This window comes from Eulemur rufifrons, chromosome 7 (genome assembly GCF_041146395.1).
Source record: "Eulemur rufifrons isolate Redbay chromosome 7, OSU_ERuf_1, whole genome shotgun sequence".
NCBI classification, from domain to species: domain Eukaryota; kingdom Metazoa; phylum Chordata; class Mammalia; order Primates; family Lemuridae; genus Eulemur; species Eulemur rufifrons.
The window spans coordinates 66,569,358-66,596,260 of record NC_090989.1 but is presented as its reverse complement, the minus strand read 5'-3'; the positions used below and the strand labels follow the sequence as shown (position 1 = coordinate 66,596,260).

Sequence of the window (26,903 nt, the reverse complement as noted above, 5' to 3'; positions counted from 1 at the left end):
CTCTGTGAAGTTCACAGTTCCTGAAGATACATCAGCCACATCCTGGATACTAACAAATAATAATCTAGGTTTTCGTGATAAAGCTTGGCTTCTTCTATGTGCTGTGTACTGTTTTCTGTTCTGAATGGCTCTAGGGAAGTTTTCCTGAAACCAAGGTTACTTCAGGTCAAAATTCTGACCTTCCTCGGGGAGACCAAAACCTGCAACCCAATGAGGCCATCCAGGCTAATGTTAGCAGATATCTGGGTTTGCCCATGACAGTTTCAGTACCTGTTTTTCTGGCTTGGTTATTAATAATTCCATCCATTCTTAAAAGTGTCTCATTTAAACAATAAATTATATGATCATCTTATTCATAGCTATTTTATTTTCTCTTATGGAACCCAGGGTTCCTTCTTAGGGTCCACGAAGTCAAATTATGCTATCCACAATCATTGCAAATGCCTCCGACAACACTGTCAAAATGAGTGAAGCCAACCAACTACTTCCACTCCCTTTAAAATTGCTCGAATCCTCCCTGGCATATTTTCCTCCTGATGCAGAATCTGGTCTAAACTGACATTTTTAAAGAGAGGCACAGGATACCTGGAGAAGGAGCATATGTTGAAATTCTGGTTCTGTTCTCTTCATTATTCTAGCCATGCTGCAGACCCTGCCTTCCGTCCATTCTCAGGATCTTCTGGAAATCCTATCTGCCTTGCCATGCCTCCTTGAGACCACAGACACATAGGAGTGACCTGCATCTCAACATCAGCTCCAAGAATATCTGATCAAGTTTTACCCAGGTAGAAACCCAGAACTGATTAAGAGATGTTTGTGCCTAGTGAGCCTCTATTCTGTAAGGATGCAATAGCATCTAATATAAGTTAATAAATACTGCACATGCAGTCATATTGAAATTAATCATCTCATCAGCACTGTGAATACATTTGCCCATTCTTTCTCACAAGCTCATTGAGATGCTCCAGTGTGTCATGACATTTGATCTTACTTGCCCAACATTTGATTAAGGGACTAGAAATTTAATTACCAAACAGGGTATATAAACCGTCTCATTCAAGGTAAATAAAGAGAAGGTATGGTTAACAGCTGTCATCTTTCTGCTTAGCACCCTCATAACTTTGGCCATGTCTCTCATCTGATGGCCCAACCAGCATTCTCTTCACTGCTGCCCATGACTTTGGGAACTTGACCACTGTGTGCCTGAGCCTTGATTATAACTCCAATCCTGACTTTTCCTTTATAGTGAACAGGTCCTGACACTGTCATATTTGGGCATGTCTGTAAACTGCAATAGAGACAGCTGATGATAATAACACTTATCTCCTTTGGTTAATTCTTTCTTAGAAAATGATTGCTCATACTGTGTTTGCAATACACAGTTTTTTTTTAATTTTATTTTTTAGATAATGACCATCATTTATTTAGCCTTCCCTTGACATTAGATCTTGATTATTACTTCTGAAATTTGCCGATTTTTTTTATTTCCATAGATTTAAGGTGTACAATTTTTTTGTTACATAGATGAATTATATAGTAATGAACCCATCACCTGAATAGTGTACATTGTACCCAATAGGTAATTTTTTGTCCCTTATCCCCTTTCTGCACTCCCCCTTCTGAGTCTCCAATGTCTATTATGCCACCCTGAATATACAGTTTATTTTTAAATCTCAAATCCAGACTGTACTTTTAGTACTAGTAATGATTCCTAAGAAGATATCAAGCATCTTAATACTATGTTTATACATCCAAGATGGCTTCTGGAAAATTAAATGGTTGAATTCAATTAATACTTGTTTAAAATGGCTAAGATTTGGTTGGATTACTACATAAAAAGACATAGGCACAGACAGTTAAAATTTTATTATTTTGCCATCATCATAGAAAATTCTCATTAACAATTTTTTTTTGTTTTTAGAAGATAACACCTTTGCATTGCTTACACACTCCTAAGTGGGTTGAACTCTATACTAAACAAGTAACGGGTGTCTTTTAAGTTTTCACTCTTTATCTCTTTTCCCATTGGTACTGAACTTATTTTATTTTTAATATACTTCCCTTGTCCCATTTCTCACTCTTTTCCCCACACCACTCTAGAATAATCAGTTCAAGCCTCTTTGGGAAGGCCAATGTCCTAGTAGAAAGGATAATTAAAGGTATTTAAAGCAAGACAAGATTTATATTAGGTCTCATAAATGAAGTTTTATTTTAAAATAGCCTTTTAAAAAGTTCCTGTTAGTGAATTTCTTCTGGTTGCAGTTTTTTTATTTTTTTTTATTTTATTTTTTTTTTTAAAGACAGAGTCTTGCTTTGTTGCCTGGGCTAGAGTGAGTGCTGTGGTGTCAGCCTAGCTCACAGCAACCTCAAACTCCTGGGCTCAAGTGATCCTCCTGCCTCAGCCTCCCAAGTAGCTGGGACTACAGGTGTGAGTCACCATGCTTGGCTAATTTTTTGTTCCTATTTTTAGTTGACTGGCTAATTTTTTTTTTTCTATTTTTAGTAGAGATGGGGTCTTTCTCTTGCTGATCTCGAACTGATCTCAAGCGATCCTCCCACCTCGGCCTCCGAGAGTGCTAGGATTACAGGCGTGAGCCACCGTGCCCGGCCTGGTTGCAGTTTATTCTCTGAATATGCCTTCTTCTAGTATTAGTGAACAACTACTTTCAGTGAGGTAAACTATCTGGTGCAATCTGCTCCAACACTCATTAACCTTGTTAAAAGGCAGACCCTGACAACAGTATGTAAGTGTTACATGTAAATCAAATGTTTAAAAATAGGATCCTAATTTACTAATGACTTTTGAATTGGTTTATCCTGAATTCTTAGTGATCTTCAACTGGAAGTGACTTCTAACCTGTCAGCTTTACATTTCCCCATATGGTACATGTGTAGAATGTATAAAAAATCTCAACGTACCACTGGCCTTAAAGGTTGAAGGTACTGATGAGCAACAAAGATTCTATCTGTGGTGTGATACTTGTCTTCTAGTAGCCTCCTTGGGGGATGAATCCCCGCATTTGCTTCCCCATCAGCTCCCGGGTAGTAAGGAGGCTCCCTGGACCATTCCACTAGGAAGAGTAAGGGCTTCACCACCCGAATGAAGGCCCATACCTCAGGGAATCACCCTGCCTGAGGCACAGAGCAGAAAGGGGAAGGGAGGACAGTGCAGCCAGATTTGGGTGTTACCTCGATGGCCAGTTGGAACTGCTCGTGTTCCCGCTGCAGCTGCTCTGCTTCTGACAAAGAGCTGGCATTGACCAGGCTGGCGTTGAGCATTGACTCTCCGTTGCGGATCCATCCCAGGACCTAGGGAGTCGGGACAAGCACACAGGTGAGCGGCCTTCTGCAGCTTCCCCAGAGCCTGTGGCCTCTCTCATGGGCATTTCAGTTGGGGAGCTCGCTATCCTTCTCCCTCTGTTGGAGAGAGGGCAGGAAGGGTCTGGATAATTAAAATAATCATCTCCCCAGTCTTACCTAGCATCCCGTGCCATAAGGTACTTATTTTATGTGCCAACTCCATTCCCAGCTCCCTATCTTCTCTCCTCCCCTCCTCACTCCTTGGTCCCAATTTCCTCACCCAGTTAATTTAACCATTCCTTAATCTGGTTGTCTGTATGTCTAAAGTTCCTTCTGGAGCATAAGATGGTATAAATAAATAAATTCCATCTGTTGGTATCCTTTTCTATTTTTAAAGGCCCAGTTCAAGTAACAACAACTTATTGGAATCTCCTGTACCTAATTACTCCCGTTAGAAACAATCCCTTTGTCATCTGGTGCAACCACCCCATTTTGTCTGCACCACCTTTATGGCACCACCGGCTGCCTGGTTCAGTTATTTCAGCCTATGTTCCATCTCCCCCTTAGAACACAAACTTTCTGAAGTCTGGGGTGATGTATTAGTCATATTTTAATTTCACCTATTAATAGTACCTAGCATGGTACTTTGCATACAATGGGTGTGGTGTAGTAATGTTTTCAAACTAATGAAGAATACCCAGGTCACATCTGAGCAGTGGGTCCAACCTCCTCTCCTATACCTTGCAAAATAGCCAAGAGTAGACAGGTTTGAGCTTCAGTAGGTAAAAAACCCAAAAAAAAAGTATAAAGGAGAAAGAAAACAAGCAAAATAGCATGAATAATCCATACATTGGATCATCCAAAAAAAGGGAGAGTAAGTTATAATGGACTTAAATTATTTAGAGGCTATGCCTAGGATGAATACAATTTCTATATGACCTTAGGAGTACCGGTGGAAAGAAAACTCAGCTAGGGAGTATTAGGATAAAAGAAGAAACAGCTGATACTGTCTAGACAGTTCTAGGTGAAACGGAGACGTGGCAATTATCCAGCTAATAGAGTCGGCACAAATAATCCAATGAGAAGGTTAGGCTCTAAAAGCCTACCTGGTGCCTGGTTACCGGAACATTGCCAGATATTTTCTTTATTAGGCAGTCTGAGAGTTTGCTTGGAGAGGAAATAAAAATTCTTCTGAAATTTCAAGATCAGTAAATACCATCCATCTGTTACCTCATGCCAAAGGAGAACACACCACAATCTGTTTCAGATTTGCTTTCAGATTTTTCTCCCCTCAAAGTCCTCATGCTGAACAATTAGAAAACACTAAGCCCAGTCTCCTGCTCCTTAACTCTCAGAGGCATCTCTCAAATTTCATCCCTGGGCAGAAAATGACTGATGCCTTATTGTGCATAGATAACACTGGAGCATAAATCCCCCTGAAGCTGGGCTATTTAGATTGAGATATTAATTCACGTCCAGGCTGGCAGATTGTGGATGTACCAGTCTGTAAAGCAATTAGTTGCAGGAAATAACTGCTCAGAGTGTTCATGTGAAATCCCTGTTGTCACTGGTGGACTGTGGATGGTTGGCTGGAGGTGCTAATGATTTCACAAAGTTGCCTGTAAGTTTGGGTGCATGCATTCATAGATTGCATGTCTAAATACTTTATCTCTTGGAGAAATGCAGCTCACAATGCCCCTCTGCTATGATTCATTGCATTCTGCTTGGTCTTGGAGATTCATTTGAGGGTGTCAGAGAATCATTTTATCCATGTACATCACAAATCAATGCTTGTGCAACAATCTGACTTCCTTTGGGCCTGCTGAGTCTTGCTAGAATATTTTTCTCTCCAGTTTCAGCCAACTGGAAACATAGGTTATAGCTATGGTGGTGGGGATCTCCACTTATCAGCTTTTCCATGTAGACATATCATGGGCTTCAGTACCTAATTTTTTATTAACTCATGCCATTCTTGTTCATTTTTATTTCCCAAATGCTATTTATAAAGGCATTCCAGGACTTTAGAGTGGGAGATTTGGGTTTAGAAGATAAAAATGCACCGTAGTTTATATCCATGGCTTATATCCAAGGTGGGACTGATCCCTGTGAGTGAGCCAGTCCTGCAAGTAGAACTAGGATAGAAAGAGCATAAAATTTCAAGTTAGAATATCTGGCTGTGTTACCTACCTGGCAAAATCACTTAACCCCTCTGAGCCTCAGTTTTTTCATCTGTAAAATAAGGATAATTGTAGCTTCTCCTTCTGCATTACAGGGTTGACATAACAGACTGTAAAACGTAAATTCTGATGACTGTGATTGTGTTGGTGGGTGATTTTTAATTTGGAGCAAAGCTCGGTAATACTATGATCCTTCATTTATACCTTTCCCAATGAGAAGAGGAAAAATTTAGGAATATTAAGCTTTATTTCAGAATTTGTTTTGGGGGGTTTTTTGTTGTTTTTTGAAGACAGGATCTCACTCTGTCACCAAGGCTGGAGTGCAGGGGTATAATCATGGCTCACTGCAGCCTCCAACTCCTAAGCTCAAGTGATCCTCCTGACTCAGCCTCTCCAGTAGTTGGGACAATAGGCACGCACCACCACACCTGGCTAAGTTTTTTCATTTCTTATTCTGTAGAGATGAGGTCTATCTATTTTGTCCAGGCTGGTCTTGGACTCCTGGCCTCAAGGGATCCTCTCGCCTTGGCCTCTCAAATGCTGGGATTATAGGCGTGAGCCACCATGCCCAGCTATTCCAGAATTTGTATGAGCTTATTTTGCATATTCTGATCGATTCCTTAGCTGCTTTGTCATAGTTTTTCATTGTACTTTGATCACTGATAACCCTTGTTGATATAATTTTCCATTACTGGTATCTTTTATCTTCCTGGTTCATAAAAGTGGTTATTCTTCTGTGAACATCCGAATATGTGCAAGCTAGTAGAAGAAATATCATTAGTTAAAGTGAGAAACTGCTGGTTTTACTAATCTTGAGCTGTGTGAACTTGGCAACTCATTTAATTTCTCTAAGGCTCAGTTTTCTCATCTGTAAAATGTGAATACCTTCCTTGCTTAAGGCACAGGGGAAAGATAAAATGAAATAATGAATGTAAAAGTATTTTTCAAACCATAAAATCAACATTCACATTGATCGATCATTTTAGGCAACAATTTATCCAGTAAGTTAGGTGATCTTTAAAGGTCATTTCCAGCTCTAACAATTCACACCTTTTTCAAAATTCAAAGAGTGTCTCTACATCCACAGGATATCAGAGAAACTTAGTTAAGTAGAAATGAAGGTCTATAAGAATACCACTGCTTGGGGACCTAAGAGGTAGGCCAAGAGTTCAGCTTAGTCTGAGCTTAGAGGGGGAACTGAAAATGGAGATCTGTTGCTTCCTCAGGCCAACGAAGCTCAGATAAGCCTGAGTCAGGAGAAGAGTGGATCTGAATAACTGGACATGGATGTCCACAAATGATGATGCCATTTAAGCTGACCAAGCTGGGCCTCGTAAACACGTGGCTGGAGCAGCTGTGTTCTCAAGGTCGTGCCTACAATAAAGCTGTGAGGTTGCACTCAAGGCAACTGACCCTAAGGACTGACTGCTATTATAGATGACTTACCACAAGACACAGTTATTTCTAAAACTCTAGCCACAGGAAACATAATCAGCGCCTCAGATGGTAGCAGGGAACCTGTCATATCTCTAGCGTTCCTTAGTTCTAAAAATCCATGATCTGTGAGATTGCACATGTTCACCTTTCATGGTTTTAGAGACTGTGGCCATATGTCTTCTTGATTATCTCCATTTTGAAACAAAAGGACGGTGCTTGTCCTTTGGTTGCCCCTCTTTTGGATCTATTCCAACTCCTTTCTAACTTTCATATTCGGCCAACAGAACTGAACTGAACATGATAGTATCCATAGGTGTATGAGGATAGGCTGATATTTTTTCCCTTGTCTTGAATACCCATCTTGATCATATGGAAATTTTGGCCAGCATTTGATCCAAAGAAGCAAATTAAGCTAACATCTTTAGTAGTCAAGTAAGTTTGATTTCCTTCCCCATAGCTTAGAGACACAACATTTTATAGATCCATTTTGGTTTATTTTCTGCTAAATGCACTGCTTTGCAGGAATACACATGGAAATTCATTTAGTTTTATGTTGATTAAGTAGGTTTTTCAAATCTTTCCAAATTATTTAATAGGTGCGAGGTCATCTTTGCCAGGGTAGTAATTTTCCTGGTAGCAATCAGAACATTCTTTGGGGTTTGGAGAGTAATTGGCATCTGGGTGGTCTAGGGACCTGGACCATGGGCTGTAATCAGGGGACTGATTTCCCTTCAAGGTCTATCATGCCTCTAGAGGTATTTGGGACATCATTTTATACATAAAGTCCTATGTAATCCCTCAGAAAGAAAATCAGTTGCACTAATCAATTTCATTTGTTCTGAATACCTGAAAATAATTTTTAGTTACACGTCTGTGCCTTCCTTGCTCTTCAAAGCTTCAGTTTAATATAATTTTGGTAAAACTACATTTAACGGCGTGATGGCCACATGTCAAATCTAGATCTTTAATCTACATGCTCTGACAACACAGCTGTATCATAATACATTATTGTTCTCTCCCTTTCTGTCCCTATTAATGGCATTTCAATTAAAGTGTCCTTTTTCTTTTCTTTTTTAAGAGTATATTCAAAAGAGAAACTCTCAAGCTAGCTAGTGTCTAAATTTAGCCTCACTGATCAATACTGACATCTAAATTAACTTCCTTTTTCCAAGTGTCAACAGCTTCCAAATCAATATTTCCTGCTCCACCAATTTCCATCAAACACAAATGCCTTCTCTGAAACTGGATCAGAGGACTCCCTAAAGAAAGCCTACATTGACAAGGAAAACAAGTCTGTCTAATGAGGCATGGTGGCTTAACCAAGCAGCAGTCCCTTGGCACCTCGAGGGGCTACTGCCCTTTGCAAAGGCCTTTGTAGGTTTCCTGAGAGTCTGATTTGAACAGTCTCGTACAGTCTTGAACTACAATCCCACTGTGTGTCATTCTTGCCATGGTAGGGATAAGGAATTTTCCCACCCCCACAGAAAAATTCTTTCTGTCCTCCAACTCATGAAATTATAAATGAGAATGTATATAGACATTAGTGCACCCTGGATTATTTATATATAGACAATGTACTTCCCCATTTGTCAAACTATTTATCATCATCCCAGTCCCCATCTTATATAGAATGTGTACTTGGAGAATGAAAATTCATTTCCATTTTAATATCAGCCAAGACAAAGAGAATTTGGGAGCGCATTCTACTACTGATGCTGGACAAAAATATAAATAAAAAACCAGGAACAAAAGCAAAATTAATATATTTCATTTCAAACTCAAATAGGAATGATTCTTCTGTTATCTGTTTTGTTCAGATGATCATTCCTGTCACCTTCCACTGGTGGAAACAACCAAGTGTGTATAGCAGAGGACTCCAGTGACCCACTACAGCCCTGCCAACCTCAGGCAGGTGCCACCTTCTCTATCAAGCCTAGATCATGCCTGCTCCTGTTTTCCCAGACATGGTGCTGCCAAGGCTAGGAAAACCTCAGACTCTGTTCTTCTTTTAATTTTATTTTTAATTGATATATAATAATTGTACATATTTATGGGGTACATGTGGTATTTCAATACATGTATGTGTAGTGATCAAATCAGGGTAATTGGGATCACTAACAAACATTTATCATTTCTTTGTGTTAGGAACATGCAAATTCCTTTCTTCTAGCTATTTTGAAATAAATTGTTGCAATAAATTGTTTACAATAAATTGTTGTTAACTACAGTCACCCTGCTGTGCTATAGAACACTAGAACTTATTCCTCCTATCTAACTGTAATTTTGCCCCCATTAACCAACCTATCCCTATCTCCCCCCTCTTACCCTCCAGTAACCACTATTTTACTCTCTACTTCTATAACGTTTATCACTCTTTTAGCTCTCACATATGAGTGAGGACACGCAGCATCTGTCTTTCTGTGCCTGTCTTATTTCATTTAACGTAAAGTTGGAGGCTTCTTTCTATTTCTCCTGGAAACCCACAGGGGGAGTGGGGGCCAGTAGAGGCAAATTGGAGGATCTTGGACTTAGGAGGCCTGGGTTCAAGTTTCAGCTAACTAGTCCAGAGACCTCATGGAGCACTAATCCTGTGGTGCCTCAGTTTGTTCATTTGTAAAGTAAGCATAACACCACATTTTCCAACGAGCCTGTTCTCTTAAAATGAGATCATAAATGAGAAAGTGTTTCTCATATGAAAAGAAAGTACAATCATAACTATTAAGTTTCAGAGTTTGTATACTCATTACTGCTCTGGGCCTGCTAGGATTTCCACCATGTCCCCATAAATAACATTTCTCTCTAGAGATCTAGGTATGATCCCAGCATCATTAAGCAGAAAACCACCAGGATGGCAGCACTGTACCATAGCCTTGCTTGGGGCTCAGTGATTTAATCTGCGCCGAATACAGATCTTTAGCATGAAGTGTGTGAGCTTTGGCTGAGCACTGACTGGAAGAGAAGGGGAGTGCAGAAGGTAATTTTGCCCACTATAGTAAATACTAATAAAATAACTAAGGCATAGGCATTAGCAAGGAATAGCTGGAATATAAGGGATCAAGCAATAGTTAAACAAAATACAACATTTTGGCACTTGTGCTAAATTAATAAATTTATATCTAAAAGATCCAGCATGGTGAACCTCTGATTTAAAACAAAACAACAACAACAACAAAAAAACCCCACAAAACTCTAGCAGCCACTGTACATATGAATAAAAAATGTTTAAAAGAGAAAGCTGTTTCTCTGCTGAGGATAATTTGGGAGGGCTCTGCCTAGAGGAAGCAGGGGGTAGGGCCGTTTGGGAGAATGTGGAGCAGAAAGGGGCAACCGCTGGAGCGATACGGCACCTGCCCCTCCTAGACCTGGGGGAGTGTGTACTTTCCTCAGGGCATCCGCTAAGCTTTAGGAGACTTATCTGTAAAACTGGGATATCTACTCCAGAGAATGGTTGTGAGGACTGATCAAGATGTATGTAACAGGCACACGGCACTCAATAAATGGAAGTATTATTATACTTTTACTTCTTCAATCCCCTCTTTGTCCAAATAAGGTAATTATAACAATTACCTTCTTAGTCTGTTCATAATATAAATGTAGCATTTTTTTAAATGTGATATTGGTCATTGTGTGCATGTTCTTAGAGGTTCCTAGAGATTTAGGTATGTCCTTCAATAAAATGCCTAGCATAATGCCCCATGCGGATAAGAATTCTTTTTTCTTTTTAAAATTGACTTTAATATGGCAAAAAAATTTCTTATAATAACCACACACATTGGAAATAATGATGGCATTTCTACTACTCATTGACTATTAACCATGTGTTACTAGTACTAGGCACACAGGTGCCCTAAATTAATCACCTGGCTCTAAAGCCTGAATATGTTTACTGATAAAGGATTTGTATTTCCCATGGATTGTTTGAAAGGATTGAGAATAAAAAAAGAATAGATTCAGTGACTGAAGATAACTTGGAAAAGCCTGGAATGGATTGTTAGGAGAGAAAGAAATAATGCACTTTTAGTTTGACCTATGTTACCATTGGGTCCCTTATATTATAGCAGCCAAGCTTTCAGACACTAACACAGCTAGTCTTTAACTTCTGTATTTTCTGAGTTCTGGTTACTTAAAGAGGTACATCTGTGGCTCTGTATGCCTAAACCCATACCAGCAGCAGGTCAGAGGCCTGGCTCAGCTGGCTGAGAAGCCCAGGCTGAAGGTCGAAGGGGCAGGCTCACCTGTTTGACCTCGGCCTGGAGGTGCCGTAGCTGGAGGCACTGCTCTAGCCGCTTATGGGTCTGCTCGGCGTTGAGCTCCAATTCATGCTGCTTCTCATGGAGAAACTCCAGTAGCTCTTGCACCTGGGCTGCCAGATCAATGTCTTTTTCACAGATCAACTCAATACCTGATTTTAAAAAATGCAAACAATTAAAAATCAGGTAGTATTGTGAAGACTACATTTCCTTTAATATGCATAAGAAAACCAGAATTTGGAAATAGCCATTATCAGTCCTCTCCCAAACTCTGCATATTCCTCTGTGAATTTAAACAGATTACCATAATGGGTCTTTGTTTGGGATGCTCAAACCATACCATCTCTTTTGTATTAACTGGTCCTTTGCCTGGGATTTACTTTTCAACAGACAATAGGCTTCTTATCAACTGGAATTGATAAAAAGAGAGAGGAGGTTCTCCGGAAGTCTATCCTTAGACAAGACAGCACCTAGCAATTACTGCTGGAGGATTTGCCAACACCCAGAATATTCACGAGCAATCCTCTGGATCATATTGGAAAATACAGCACCAAACCAAAAAGGCTCTGTCTCAAGAACTTCTGCCAAAGACACTTATTGTAGCTGGTCAGATATAGTTTATCCACTCTGATTAGAGTAGCTGGGCAGTGGGGATTTTGTTAGCCAACTACTTATGTCCCCTAAAAAATCAACTCTTAGAAATACATGCTGCCTCTCATTTATTTATCAAACACAGGCAAACACACCCAATAAACACACCCCAGCAATACCAAAGGGATATTGAGTGCTTATCCATTTAGAAAAACCATCAAGTTAGAGTTGTATATCGTTTTTCTACTGATTCACAGCAGTTACTAAGCCCAGTCAGTCACTGACATATGTTCCCAATGTTTATGGATAAACCATCCAACATTAATAAACTGTCAGCCACCTGACCTATAACGGCCTTGAGTCAATATCTGCCAGCCAGAAGCTGTGGCATCGCTCCTTGTCCACCACCCTTACTATGTCTGTATACTTCTCCCTATTCACAAGCGTAGATGTGCGCACACACTTTCCCTCTTCACCACTCCAGTTCTCCTATTTATATTAATACATTATCACCAGCAGGCCCCAGGTGGCCTTCCTGAAATAGGTTTCTACTTGAGAAAGGGTCATTAACAAACTCTGAGACATGGCAAAGGAACTGCCTTACTTATCAAAGTCTCTCTCTCTGCTAGTGACTCGAATCTGATTCCTTGCTTAGCTCTCAAAGACTACATGGAAAGTGCGCTAGCTTTGGAACAGTCCTGAGCTGGAATCCTCAACTGGAGCACGTTACGTAGGCTCTCAGAAGCTTCATCCTCACCTTATGTGAAATAGATTTTACATGCCTACCTACTTTATAAGCTACCTACCTCCATGATGCATTTAAAGTATCTGTCATATACGCATATAAATATAGATCACTGTTCCTTAGTCCCGTGGCTTTCCTGGTTCCTAACTCTTGCCTTAAAATCCCAACTTTCTGTCCTCTCACATTGTTACCCTCTTGGTTCCTGTCTCTGACTTGATGTAAGTGACCCATGTTTCTTGATTCTGATTGTCTACCCATTTCTGATTCAGCCTTGCTCAGATCCTTGGCTTTGGGAAAATCCCAAATCTCTGGATTGCTGTCTTTTCTGATCCCCGAGTCCACCTGACTCTGCAGCTTCTTAGTTCTGTCCAGATCCTTTCCCTGGCTTCTCATCCTGTGATCTATGACCCAGTGCAACTGTGGTCCTGATGCTGACACCTTGTCTGAGATGCTGAAGAATAGGGTCCCAGTCACCAATGGGGTTCAGATTCAAAAGCCCGGCAGATAAGTTGCCAGTGGGTAGTGTACTTCCCCGGGGATCAAACCCAAAGAAGCCCACCAATCTCAACATATGGTCACCTAAAAAATAAATCCCCTTCGGGAGACTTCCCCATCACTGGGACTCACACGGTCCAAAATTAATCATCGCCACCACCAACACACCTGCAGCATGTAGTCAGGGGAGTATAAGGAAAGTCTGTACACACTAAGGAAATTCATTTCTGGAGGTAAAAATAGTGTTTTATATAAGGACAATATGGGAGAGTGGGAACATTTTTTTCTGGTGTTACATGGTAATAATTTCAGTATCTTTTCATGTTTATTTTTTCTGTCAGTTTCATAATTCTAAGCCCCAGCTCCTGAAATATCTGTGGGAGACAGAGAAAAGAACGGCTTGTTCTTTTGGCAGGCAACTCCCTTTAGTTACTATTTTCAATTACCAAGAGGATGAGGTAGAGCATCTCCTTGACGGAAATAAAAAATGATACAAAAATTTCTACCTCTGCAGGGCTTGGCATAGTGGGATGACCCCTGATCCTGTGTTTGCTTTCTGGAAATGTAATTTAAGATCCCTCTGCAGAGGTGGAAGCTCTTCCTCACTTCCAGTCACAGGGTGGGTTTACGGCAGCACGTGTCTCTAGGGTTGAGTACGCCGGGCGTGGGCAAAGTCCCTTTCCACGTGCACCTCATGGCTCACCCCTGCCACACCACACACTAATGGGCTCTCTGAGCCCGGTAACTTATCAAAGAGGCCAGCCACCTGCTTACGACATCATCCAGGACAGGCTCCCAGCCTGCCCTGAGACTCAGGCCCTGCATTTCCATCCAACTCGTTTGATACTGTTTTATGTGAGATGAACATGGGAAATAAAACGGATGAAGATGATGCTCATTGCACCTCCGCACTCCTCAGCAACGCATCACGCTGTGGATGAGGGGAATGGGAGGGACATGAAGATGCACCCAGCTGCACCTGGAAGACAGAAACTGCCCCCCTCCCACTGCCCCAAACACACCGAAGCGAGTCCCAGTTAAAACCCATCAACTGCTAAGTATCCGTCAATCAGCAGTAAGTAGAGTTTGCTAGTGTGGACATTACTGCTCTCAACCTGACCGTAGACCTGTCTGTCTTTCTTAGGGGTGCTTGGAAATGCAAAAAGACACATTTGTTCTTTCCATCACTTAGTGGAATAGATTTGTAATTAAACAGTTTGTTAGTTTCCCTTTCAAAAGTCATATTGAGTTTTCTTTCTGATGTGCCCCCGCAACGTCCTGTGCTCACATCCCATCAGCAAGCTTCCACTGATGTTGGTTCCTTATTAACTTGTCCACGTTCTCACAGGAATGCAGGCCCTTTGAAGCCAGGGCTACGTCAGTCTTATTCATCTCTGCCTCTTCAGGCCCTACCACAATGCTTCACTCATACGTCACCCAATAATTACCTGATCAGTGAATCAACGGGCCCCTTTGGGGAAGAGCTGAAGTCGACAGTACCTGAGAGCTTTGGGGAAGGGACAGGCTTGGGTTTGCTCTGCAACCTATTAACAGTGAGACTCTGGGCTCCCTACCCTCTCCCAGTCTAGGTTTCCTCACCTGTGAAATGGGAATCACAACAATGACTTCTCAGGGATGTTGTAAGAACTAAAAGACACAGAGTATATACAGTGCCTGTCATCTGGTAGGGTCAAAATATTCATTTTCCCACTTTTTACTTTCCTTTAAGGAAATTACAATGAATATATTTTTGATTATTGATGGGACAGTTGAATGGCTTGAATGAAATACAAAATCTTACTGACAGGTGTTTAGGTACTTGCTCAATGTATATCATTGGAAACTATGGTGGGGTGAATGCTATTAGACCAGTGCTCTTAACCCTGGCTCACATTAGATTCATCTGGAGAACTTTTTCTTTTTTTTTTTTTTTTTTTTTGAGACAGAGTCTCACCCTGTTGCCCAGGCTAGAGTGAGTGCCGTGGCGTCAGCCTAGCTCACAGCAACCTCAAACTCCTGAGCTCAAGCGATCCTCCTGTCTCAGCCTCCCGAGTAGCTGGGACTACAGGCATGCACCACCATGCCCGGCTAATTTTTTTTCTATATATATTTTTAGCTGTCCATATAATTTCTTTCTATTTTTAGTAGAGATGGGGTCTCGCTCTTGCTCAGGCTGGTCTCGAACTTCTGAGCTCAAACGATCCGCCCACCTCGGCCTCCCAGAGTGCTAGGATTACAGGCGTGAGCCACCGCGCCCGGCCCTGGAGAACTTTTTCAAACTCACCATGCCCTGACCACACCCAGATCAATCACATCAGACTCTGTGTGGTTGGGACCCAGACATCAGTTAGTCTTAAAGCTCCCAGGGTGATTCCAACATGCAACCAAGATTATGAACCACTGGATAAAATGGTACAATGGCCAGCAACCCAGGGAAACAGAGATTCCTTATGCTACGTTCAGTTACCAGAAGGCTCTGCACTGATGTTTATTTAGGGCTAAAAGCCACAGCTAATGATAATGTTAGTTTGCTTGCCTTTGCTGCCAGGTGGGGGTACCACTTTACCTTCCTCAGAGAGAGGTGGCTGTGGTCTAGGGTAGGATTTGGGTATTTCTGCCTATGCTGTTCCTTCTTGTAACATTTTTTTTTTCCACTGTTGTGTGTTCTTGAAATATGTGTCGGCCTCATACAGAGAATATCTTTCTTTTCTCCTACCCCGCCCCCACTCCTCTTTCCGTGTCACTCCCTCTATATAACACCTGGTTCAGAAATTACCAAGTTCTTTAATCAGGTTTTTAGATCAGTGTTCTCAACTCTGGCTGTACCTTAAAATCACGTGGGAAGTTTTTTTTTAAACACTGGGCCCACTCCAGACTAATTAACTAAGGCTCCCTGAGGGGTGGGGCCCAGACATTGGTATTTTTAAGACATTCCCCAGGTGATTCTAAATATGCAGCCAGTTGAGAGCCATTTTTCACATTAAGCCTCTTTCCCCCTCCTCTCAGCCCCGCCAGGTCCACATTCCTATCAACCCAGAGTACCTTCCATTTGAAAAAAACATAGGCTTTTTTTTTTTTCCTTTTTTGACACCAGTAAGATTATTTGTGGCAGTGGTCCCCAACCTTTTTGACACCAGGGACTGGTTTCATGGAAGACAATTTTCCCACGGACCGGGGTGCAGGGGTGGTGTGGCGGTCAGGCAGTGATGTGCAGCCTGTTTCCTAACAGGCCATGGCCTGGAGGTTGGGGACCACAGATTTGTGGTCCATTATTTTTACCTACATCTGCTCCACCCACACTGATGTTAAGTTTTGATTAATTCAGCAAACATTATTGAGAACTTGTTATGCACAAGACATAATCACTCTGCTAGATGCTGGGAATGCAAAGAGAAGGAAAAAGGAATCCTACCCTCATGCTGCTAGAGAAACTGCAGGAAGACAATGCCAAAAGAATGCAGTATATGAGCATAAAATACAGTAGTTGTCAAGCTTCCCTGAGCCCTTCCCATGCTGCTGTGCTATCCCGCTGTGTCCTCACAATGACCCTATGTGGTAAGTATTCTCATGGCCATTTTTCAGAGGAAGGCGAGGTTTAGAGAGATTGGGTAACACATTCACGGACACTAGTTAGTAAAGAAGTGTGACCAGGATTTCAATCCAGGATTTCCTCTCGTATCTATATTCTCATCTCTATGCTCAAGGAGAAGAGTGATCTCCAAAGACTTAATTTATTTTAAGAATTTGTTTATTTCTAAACACTGGAGATGGGTTCTTCTCAGGCACAGTAAATTTTAAGTATCATGGCCACAGACTCCAGGGATTTTTCACTTAAAACCTTTGCGTAAAGGGAGAACTTGATGCTTTGATTAAACCACAAAAAGCAACATATCCATAGGATACACAGCTCTTGTCTTATTCCTAAGACGGTCACATGGCCAGATTTGATCGGACAGAAGACCTGTGGCATAGCCAATGAGGCAGTTAGGCTGAATTATGGGAGGTGATAACTGGAGAGCCCTTTAGAAATCAAGGCCTACCTGCCACACTAGACAGAAGAAGAAACTAAAGTCTACAGAGAAAGAAAAGGGACTTCCAAAGTCCGACTGTTCATTGGTGGTGGAACTGGACCTTGAACTCAGCATGTTTTCCTTAATTTGGCTCCTTACAGCAAAACCTACCACCTCCCAACTTGAGGCTCAAATACAAAATTCTATAGTGAGGAAAGACCAATGAACAAATTAAGAAATTCTTTCTACTTGTCTCTATTCCTGAGGCTGCTGTTGACATAAGCAAAGACTTTTTGCTTTGGTTAGAATTGGTGGCACACTCAAGGGATTTAGTAGAACCTGGCTCAATCTCAGAAACTGCACACTTGAAAATAAGCATATAAAATTTCCTAGTTCCATTTGCTACTATAAAATCAAAGCATAAACCCTTAATTAATTTAGCATGGAGGGCTAAATACCAACAAATCTTAATTGTGATCATTGTTCTTTTTCTAAGATAACAGTTTCTTTTACCTTTAGTCCAAATATAGTTCATTAGACAAACATTGTAAATGCCCAAACCACTCATTGCCTCAGTCCTGTGTCTCTGAAGTCCTGTATTCCTTGGCCATGATGTGTGTTGGGGGGTCATGGGGTCAGGTCCCATCCCAGGCCCACCCTTCACACCACCCCTACCCCCACCCCCTAGCTCTGATGTGGTTCTGCCCTCCCCTCCCCTAAGCCCAGAGATGAGCTAGATGCCGCCTCTGCAGGACCAGGCATTCGGCCATAGACAGAGAGTGAGCCTTCCTAGACTCCCCGGATTCATTCCTGTCAAAGCCTCATGAGCTATGCCAGACTGAACAGCCAGCTGTTGTAGAAGCAGGGGAGCAGCCAGCCTCAGCAGACAGGGCTGGAGAGGCAATCAAACCTCTTTTGACAAAGCTCATTTCTAGTATAGGATACTGTGGGGGTGGGCAGCCCATCTGCCTGGGGCTATTGTCACCCACTCAGCCCTCATGGTTTAGGTGGACGCCAAGCCTAGCCACCCCCTCCCAGTAACAAGCAGCCCTCAGGGGTTTCCAGCTCCCAGTAGTCTTTCTGTTACCATGGATACTTGGCTCTTGGGACAGAGGTTGGTTTGCTCAAGGTCATGTCGGCACCCTGGTGGTAAGTACTACAGGTTTGCAGCCAGACAAGACTCTTTCTCCTGCTCGGCACAGACACTGTGTCTGCATTCCCTCACGGTCCCCAGTCTTAGCTGGATAGCCTGCTGCCATGAGCATCGTGAGGGTAAGCCACAGGGCTAAACTCTAACCAGATAAGATTCTCAATCACAGAGAAAGGGTTACAGCTGCCCTACTTCCCTACCAAGGCTCTGAAAAGGTATAGTCCACGTCCTAGAACACTGCTACTCAACTTTAATGTACACATGATTTACCTGGCGATTTGTTAACATGCAGATTCAGATTCACCGATCTGACATAAAGCTGGTGATTCTGCATTTTTAATCAGCTCCCAAGTGACGCTGGCGCTGCAGTACAGGGCCCATGCTGAGTACCAAGGTCCTAGGTCGGTGGAGCATCAGAATCATCTGGAGGACTCCGGGAAGCACCGATTGCTGGGTCCCACCCCAAGAGATTCTGATGTGACAGGTTCTAGGGTTAGGTCCTTGAGCTCGCATTTCAAGCAAGTTCTCAGGTGATGTTAATGCTGCTGATCTGGGGACCACACTTTGAGATCCACTGTCCTAGGCATTCCCTAGATGTCAGCTGCTGGGATTTAATTATCATGATAAAAAGTGGTGGTTCTCAGCCCTGGCTGCACTGTTGAATGACCTGAGAACTTTCTACTGTTGTCCAGGTCCCATTCAGAGGTGGTTAAAAGCAGAATATCTGGGCATGCGGCCTGGGCACTGTCACTTTTTTAAAAATCCCCAGACAGATGCAGGTGAGTAGCCCTTCCTGGGACTGCGCAGAGAGCAAGCTGCACACTGTGAACAGGCCTGAGTCTCAGAGGCAGTCTGTTCATAGCACGAGTGAAAATTCAAGGAAAGATTGTACTGACAAAAATGAACAGCATTTACTAGATTATCTCTTCTCTGGTTAGGAATGAAGTTCCTTTGAATGCTGGTATTTATACCTTTGGGTCATCAAAAAAATAAAAGACAAACCAAAACCCAAAGTACCCTAAAGTTTAGTATGATTACTAAGGCCCCCGACAATCTCCTGGCTTTAATATCCTTCATGATCAGCAGGGGCGTGGCCCAAATGTGTTTTAAAGAGTCAATGGCCTTGGCTTCTGTCCTCCTCGTCCTGGAGAGCAGAGACTGACACCAGCAAGGACCTAGGTAGGAGGGTGGGGTGGGTGGTAGAAGACACTCCACTGGGATGTGACCAGAGAAGTGACTTCTTTTCTTCTGGACTAGCTGTAATCAGGATTCACCACGGCTCTCTCCAGTTCTGACACCAAAGGCCATCTTGGGGAGTGGCAGCTATAATAGTAAGCGCTCACTCATTTGTTGGATAAATTTTGAATAAATCTTGAACAGGAAAAGAAGTTAAATCTGGGTAATTCAGCCATGTTTTTCTGAGAAGTTATAAAATTATATGACCTTGCCATAAATTTTTATCAGCACTGCTTAGGCTTACCCGCAGACCAGTGATAAAAAATTGAGGACTCTGAGAAGCATGACCAGGAGACAAGGAGACGGCGGGGGAGCAGGAGAGGGGGCAGGAGAATGTGTGCTGGCAGCAAGGACAGGGAGCAGAATGGGAGACAGCTACACGCTTGAACACAGTTCACACGGATATCTGGCTGCTTTGCTTGGTTTTTCCAGGCCACCATTTTTTAGAAATCTGTGCTAATTTCCATCATTGGCACTGTCATTCTCTCCGCAGCACCAGGAGACCCTGGCCCTATTCCCATCTTCACCACAGCCTAACGGGGCAACCTTGGGCAAGCTATTTCAGCTCTCACGGCTTCTGGTTCTTTTTCTTTAAACTGGGGGTAAAAATCTTTATTCTTCGTATGTGTAGGAATAAAATGAACAAACAAGGCGGAAGTGCTCCTTGGAGGCTAGCTGGCATTCTTGTTTTCCTTATCTCCTCTGCAGGAGAATGAGAGAGGCCACCCACCTGAGGCTTGGACCTCCATGATGTACTGGTGCAGGTCCTGGCCCTGCTGGACGACCTCGAAGGTCATGTTGTTCATGGCCAGCTTCCGCTCTGTGTGGCGCTGCAGCCGCTGCTCTGCCAGGGTCAGATCCTCTGTGTTGAAGTCATTCATCTGACGGAGCAGGTCCTCATTCCAGGCATCTAGCTCTGCTGTCACCTGCGAGGGAACCATCGTCATCACTACAGGCTCGCTGGGTCCACGAGAGACTGCTAGGCTGAAGCTCACAATTCCAAGCCTTACTCACCCACCCACTCCTCAGATCAGTCCCTGCTTCACATTTCTGTAACCCTTAGACTATATTTAAGCAACACTGCCATGTACCCACAAATACGTGGCTTTAAAAGTGCTCTCGGTGTGTTTCAATGCCTATAACAACAGCAAAGGAACAGCAGCAGGTGTTTATATGATGAATTATGATTTATAAAGTTTTTGCATACTCCATGCCATTCAATCTCCAAAGTGACCCAGTGAAGCAGACATGGTGGAGATCTCCAGATGCATCTTTTAGAAGAGGAAGCTGACCCTCACTCAGACAGATGGACTGACTGACCCTGCTAAGGAGGGGCAAAGCTTCAGACATAGCTCAGTTCTACTGACTGCAAAGACTGTCTACCATCTCACACTGTGGCTCTAAGGAAATTGTGTACTGGTCCTCAAAAATGAAGTAGTGAGTCTATTTCAGAAACAGAAACTGAGGGCTAGAGAGGCCTGGTGAATGGCCCAACGTTACATCAGTGAAAGAGCTGGTGTACACCAAACCCAGGGGTCTTGATCCCTTTCTTGTGTTCTGTTATGCAGGATTCTTTCCCTCTATTACAAACCTGATACCTGGAAATAGTGACTGAGCAAGGCGTAAATGTATAGCATACCTCTGGAAATTCAAGCAGATTATAATCAGTTGAAAGGCATTAAAGATTCTAATGAAAACTGAAGCATGTAACGAATGGAAACATCACCCTCACATCAACTTGCTGATTGTTTATTGCTCTACATCTTAGCTTATATGACTTCACCTGGTCTACTCTCAGTTCTCTGCGAATAGAGATTAAATCCTATACTTCCTCTACAATCTCTGCACAGAGATTTCATCCAGAGTAGGAACTCAGAAGTACTGAATTAGATATTAAATAATTCCCTCTGATATGTAAATCAAAATTAAAACTTTTTAATAAGAATGTGGTTTTCAGATCTGTCATCCCGTGCTGCCCCCACGGCAGCCCTGTGAAGGCAGCAGCATGGGCGCTGCCACCCTCTTTTCCCAGGAGAGGAGGCGGAAGTGTCACCGCAGGTCTCCCATTTGCAGGATGGCCCAGGAAGTCTCAGCACATATCCCAGAGCCCTAGTTGAGCGGTTTGCTTCATGCCGGTCTCACCCCCACTCACATGTGGCATAACCTTCTTACCAGACACTGCTGCTCCAGGAGCACCAGGGACAAAGGGAACTAGAAGACAGGCCAAGGCAGGTGGGAGCAGTGCTCTTACATCCCGTGCTGGGGCCATGCTCGCTGGGGTGGGAAAGCCAAGCAGTCCCTCACGGGATTTTATTTTTTATCTAATAGCAAGACCTTTCTTCAAGCAAAATAGAAACAGATGAAAGTGTAGTTGTTCTCTTTGAAGCAGAGATAGGGGAACTTTGAAAATACCACCCTCACTGCCCCAGGTCCTCACTCCACGCCCCCACACCTTTTCAAGTCAGCTCAGGGATCTGCGGAGCCCAGCAGGAAAACCCAGTGTCTACTTATTGTGGGAAGTCCTGGGGGACCCGGGGACTGGCAGGTGGCAGGCAAAGGAGGTTTTTGTGGTAGCCTCATCTTTGAAAAGTACTTTGTTCTTTAACTAGAAGAGAGTAAGAGAGATAATTTATAAGAGATAATTTAGAGTAGCAGTCCCCAACCTTTTTGGCACCAGGGATCAGTTTCATGGAAGACAATTTTTCCATGGACTGGGGGTGGGTGGTTTGGGGATGATTCAAGAACATTACATTTATTGTGTACTTCATTTCTATTATTATTACATTGTAATACATAATGAAATAATTATACAACTTATTGTAATGAAGAGTTTGTGGGAGCCCTGAGCTTGTTTTGCTGCAACTAATCTGTATTTGTAGCTGCTCCCCAGCACGAGCATCACCGCCTCAGCTCCAGCTCAGATCATCAGGCATTAGATTCTCATAAGGAGCACGCAACCTAGATCCCTTGCATGTGCAATTTACAGTGGGGTTCATGCTCCTGTGAGAATCTAACGCTGCGGCTGATCTGACAGGAGGCGGAGCTCAGGCAGTGACGCAAGAGATGGGGAGTGGCTGTAAATACAGATGAAGCTTCACTCACTCCCCCCCCACTCACCTCCTGCTGTGCAGCCTGGCTCCTAACAGGCCACAGACCAGTACTGGTCCAAGGCCCAGGGGTTGGGGACCGCAGGTTTAAAGGATGAAGAGGACTTTATAGTCTTTATAGGACTAGGTCTATAACTATCTTTTTCCATACAGTATTTTATTATTTATTTATTTATTTATTTATTTATTTTTTTTGAGACAGAGTCTCACTCTGTTGCCCAGGCTAGAGTGAGTGCCGTGGCGTCAGCCTAGCTCACAGCAACCTCAAACTCCTGAGCTCAAGGGATCCTGCTGTCTCAGCCTCCCGAGTAGTTGGGACTACAGGCATGCACCACCATGCCCGGCTAATTTTTTCTATATATATATTTAGCTGTCCATATAATTTCTTTCTATTTTTAGTAGAGATGGGGTCTCGCTCTTGCTCAGGCTGGTCTCGAACTCCTGAGCTCAAACGATCCGCCCACCTCAGCCTCCCAGAGTGCTAGGATTACAGGCGTGAGCCACCGCGCCCGGCTACCATACAGTATTTTAAAACTTACTGCATAATTTACACACAATAAAATACACATATTTTAAGCATTCAGTTCTGTAATTCTTGGCAATTTTATATGCCTATGTAGCCATCATCAAAAACAAACTATAGAGCCTTTCTGTCACTCTAGGGAGTCTACTAGGGCCCCTTTCTAGTTTGTTCCTGCCTCCCCCACCCCCCAACCAGGTACCACTTTCTGATTTCTGTCATCATTGATGTAATTTTGCCTGTTCTTGAATTTCATATGAATGAAATGATATAATATATATTTTTTATGTCTGGCTTCTTTTGTTCAACATGCTGTATTTAAGATTCATCCACGTTGCTGTGTGCATTGGTAGTTCATTCCTTGCTACAGCTGAGTAGTATTGCATTGTATAGATATACCACAGTTTGTTTATCCATTCTCCTGCCAGTGAACTTCTGGGATGCTTCCAGTGTTTGCCTAATATAAATAAGATTGATGTGAAAGTTCTCATACAAGTCTTTCTGTGCACATCGGTTTTCACTGGTCTTGAGTAATTACCTAGGGGTGGAATTGTAGGGACATAGGGCAGATGTATGTTTAACTTTATAAGAAAGTATCAGAGTTCATCAAAATGACTGTAACATGTCACATTCCCAATAGCAACATATTAAAGTTCCAGTTGCTCTATATGCCCACCATCATTTGGCATCATCAGTCTATTTAATTTTAGCGACACCAGTGGGTGTGCAGTGATATCTCTTTATGGTTTTAAGTTATGTTTTTCTCATGACTAACGATGGTGAGAACATTTTCATGTGCTTATTGACCATTTGTACAACTCCTTTCATAAAGTGTCTTTTTAAGTCTTTTGCCCATTTTTTTTTAAAAAAAAAAACCAAGATAATTATCTTTTGATTGTAGATTTGTAAAAGTTCTAAATATATTCTGGATATAAGTCCTTTATGAGATAATAATTGAAAATAGCCAAAACCACAATTTTTACTCCATTTTCTTGCCTACAAACTAAGGAATATTAAAATAAAACTAAGACAACAAGCATGAAAGGAAGAGCCTGCCTTTTTTTTTTTTTTCATTTTTAGTTTTTGTTTTGTTTCCATGAAACTGAGTCTATGAAGGATCTGTTTGCCGCAGGAAGGTCCCAGGGGAGCTCCCAGGCTGGGAAGCTGGAGTGGGGGGTCCTGGCGAGGGGGGCAGAGTAAGGCTGAGGTACTTGAGCTGAGACAGTGAGCTCAGAGGTCTGGCATCTTGGGACTCTGAACCTAAACTGAGTGTGAAGTATGTCCAGGAGCCTACGTCTGCTGGTCCTATATTCTTTCCTCCCCTCTCCTTACCTTCCTCCACCCTTGTCACCTGATACCACTAAGTTGAAGAACCCAGGTCTGTCGTGAACCTGGAGAATGAGAATTTCCAGGGGCTCCTCAGCAGAATGGCCTGACCCCCGAGGCCGCTCTCCCTGGGTCCACACTCGCTTCACTCTGTGGGATGCTCCTTCCCCATGTGTATGTTTTTAATGTTTACTGAAGTCTAAATTATTCTCTTTCCTGTGTGTTTTCTGTTTCCTCAAGGAATGTTTTTCATTGAGTTCCTCCTCTCCACCTTCTTCCTGGAATACAAGGCTAGTTACAATAGGGGCTCATTTCTGTTTTTTTAAGAAAAATATTTGTTTTCAAACCGGAAGCTTGCCTGACTGCTAATAAACAAACCTGGTTCTCCAGCCTCTCCTTGTGCTTCTGCTATGAGCTGGTCAGCCGGCTCCTTGCTGGCCCTGAGAGCTGGCTCTGCCCGCCCCAGCCTCCTTCCCTGGTTGGACAGCCCCGAAATGCCCATGACCTTCCTCCCAGTCTGCTCAAGCCCTGACGGCCCTTCCGAGGAAACCCTCTGGCACGAAGAGCTTCACGACAACCCCCAGACACAGAAGTCTTTCTCTGGATTACCTATAACATGGGACATGGCTCAGTTTGCTGATACAGAGACAAGACAGCGAAAAGAAAAATCTGCACCAGATTTAACGCCATTTGGAGAGAATGTGTTTAGGCCAGAAACCAGGGCCTGAACCCAATGAATGAAAGATGGAGCACAAGGTCCCCAGAGAGCATTCTGCTTCCAGGCAACCTTGCTTACTTTCTCCCTCCACTCATTTAGCTCCATCTCAGCTCCTGGTCTGCTCCGTTCCCCTCCCGGCTCTAGTGGCCTCTGTGTCCTTCACTCTCCTGAATTAACTGGAGTGTTAGGATATGATGACCTATTTGAGAGATACACTGGCAATATTTCTATTCTAAAAATTGTCTACGTTAGAGGCACAGCTACAAGAAAAATCAAAGGAGCTAAAAAGAAATTTAGAGAGGGCAAGAGGCAGTGGGAAATGGGAAGGCTCACTTCAAAAAGAAGCCCAAGAATTTCCTGTCAGATAAAATGCACCAAGTCCAGTATTCTGCTGCCAAAAATTGCTCTGTGGGAGTTGGTTTAGCAGCCACCTTGGGCTCTGTTCTCAGAGAACTTTCTCCATTGGCTCCTCCCATTTTCTGGATCTTCCCAAGTATTTATGTGCAGGGAAAACTTCAGTCCCTCTTCCGCAAATGTTTTCTGTATCTGCCTGAACCGAAACTCACCTGCCCCTTTTCTTCCCACTTCCTAGGGTCTATTCCCGTCAACTTCATTCTATCACCTGCAACAGTGCAAACCTCACTGTGTAGTCCTTTGTTCAGATCATTTTTAGATGCTGGTGATGATCATGATAAAGACGATGAAATAGTTGAAGAAGATATTTTACTTTGCATTGTGCCTTTATTACAGGATAGACAGTGTGTTAAGTATCTGACTAACTTTCTTTTACTTAATCCTTATAGAAACTCTAGGAGGAAACGAAAACAGAGAAGTCAAATAGTTTTCCCCACGGTCTCAGAGCTGGCGGTAGCAGAGCTGAGCGTTCGACTACAAAGCCTGCTGCTCTTAACCATGATGTTACATCAATAAGGCTGCTCTAAGCATTGATTTCTGGGGATATCCTTCTTTTTACTATTCTTCAGAAACGTGCTAGTTTTATCCTTCCTCTGTTTTTTTCTTCTTCTAGAAAAAAAAAACCAAAAACTCCATGATCATGCAGTTTTCTCCACTTCACATGAACCTTTAGATTAATTGTGCATTCACTGAGCAGATCAATAAATTAATTGTGTATTTCTGGCCTTATATAAATGCCAGACATAATTTATCCTTGCAAGAAAACAAACTGCCTTCCCCTAATAAGGTATTTTTGCTTAAGAGTTTGGGAATTCTTTTTTTTTTTTTAATTGACTCTGCCAGATTGCTCAGTACAAAGGTAACGTTAACCTAAAATTCTCTGGTTCCCAGGGGCCTCTGTCATGAATAGGAGAAACATCTGAAATCTGGTTCTGGGGTGTGAACAAAGAGACTAAAGTTGCAGCAGAGAGACGTGTGACCTGTTCCTGCACAGGCAGGTCCTCTGTACAGCAAGAGCAAATGCCTTTGGTTCCCACAGTGGGGGCTCTGCATAGACACTCAGGGATCTCCTAATATGCATGATCAGTAACACATTAGGAGAGAAACAATGGGGAAGAATAAGATGGAATATTTAACTGCTAAAATCTGGAAGCAAATATCTATACATAGAGAGAGATGAAAATGTATTGTGAATAATAACAATGCTGACTACAATGTATTAAGTGCCAGGAGTTTTGCTAAAAATCTTATATGTGTTAACTCATTAAAGCCTCACAGCAACCCTATAGGCTGGGAAATATTATCTCAACCCCATTTCTCAGGTGAAGAAACTGAGGCCTCAAGTAACTTAGGCAAGTTAATAAGTAACTTATTAACTTGCCTAAGGTCACACAATTAGTAAAGTTGGTGAAACAGGTTTCAAACCC

At 42.6% G+C, this 26,903-nt stretch overlaps 1 protein-coding gene across 9 annotated transcripts in view; it reads right to left on the bottom strand.

Moving 5' to 3' along the window:
• Window positions 1–26,903, bottom strand: part of KALRN (kalirin RhoGEF kinase) — a 639,384-nt gene that overhangs the window by 263,801 nt on the left and 348,680 nt on the right. For all 9 annotated transcript variants that reach the window (XM_069475127.1, XM_069475129.1, XM_069475125.1 and 6 more), the window contains exons 14-16: window positions 20,122–20,317; window positions 11,150–11,316; window positions 3,190–3,309 (exon numbers count right to left, since the gene is read on the bottom strand). In XM_069475127.1, the coding sequence (XP_069331228.1) occupies window positions 3,190–3,309; window positions 11,150–11,316; window positions 20,122–20,317 (483 nt within the window). The remainder of the gene's footprint in view (window positions 1–3,189; window positions 3,310–11,149; window positions 11,317–20,121; window positions 20,318–26,903) is intronic.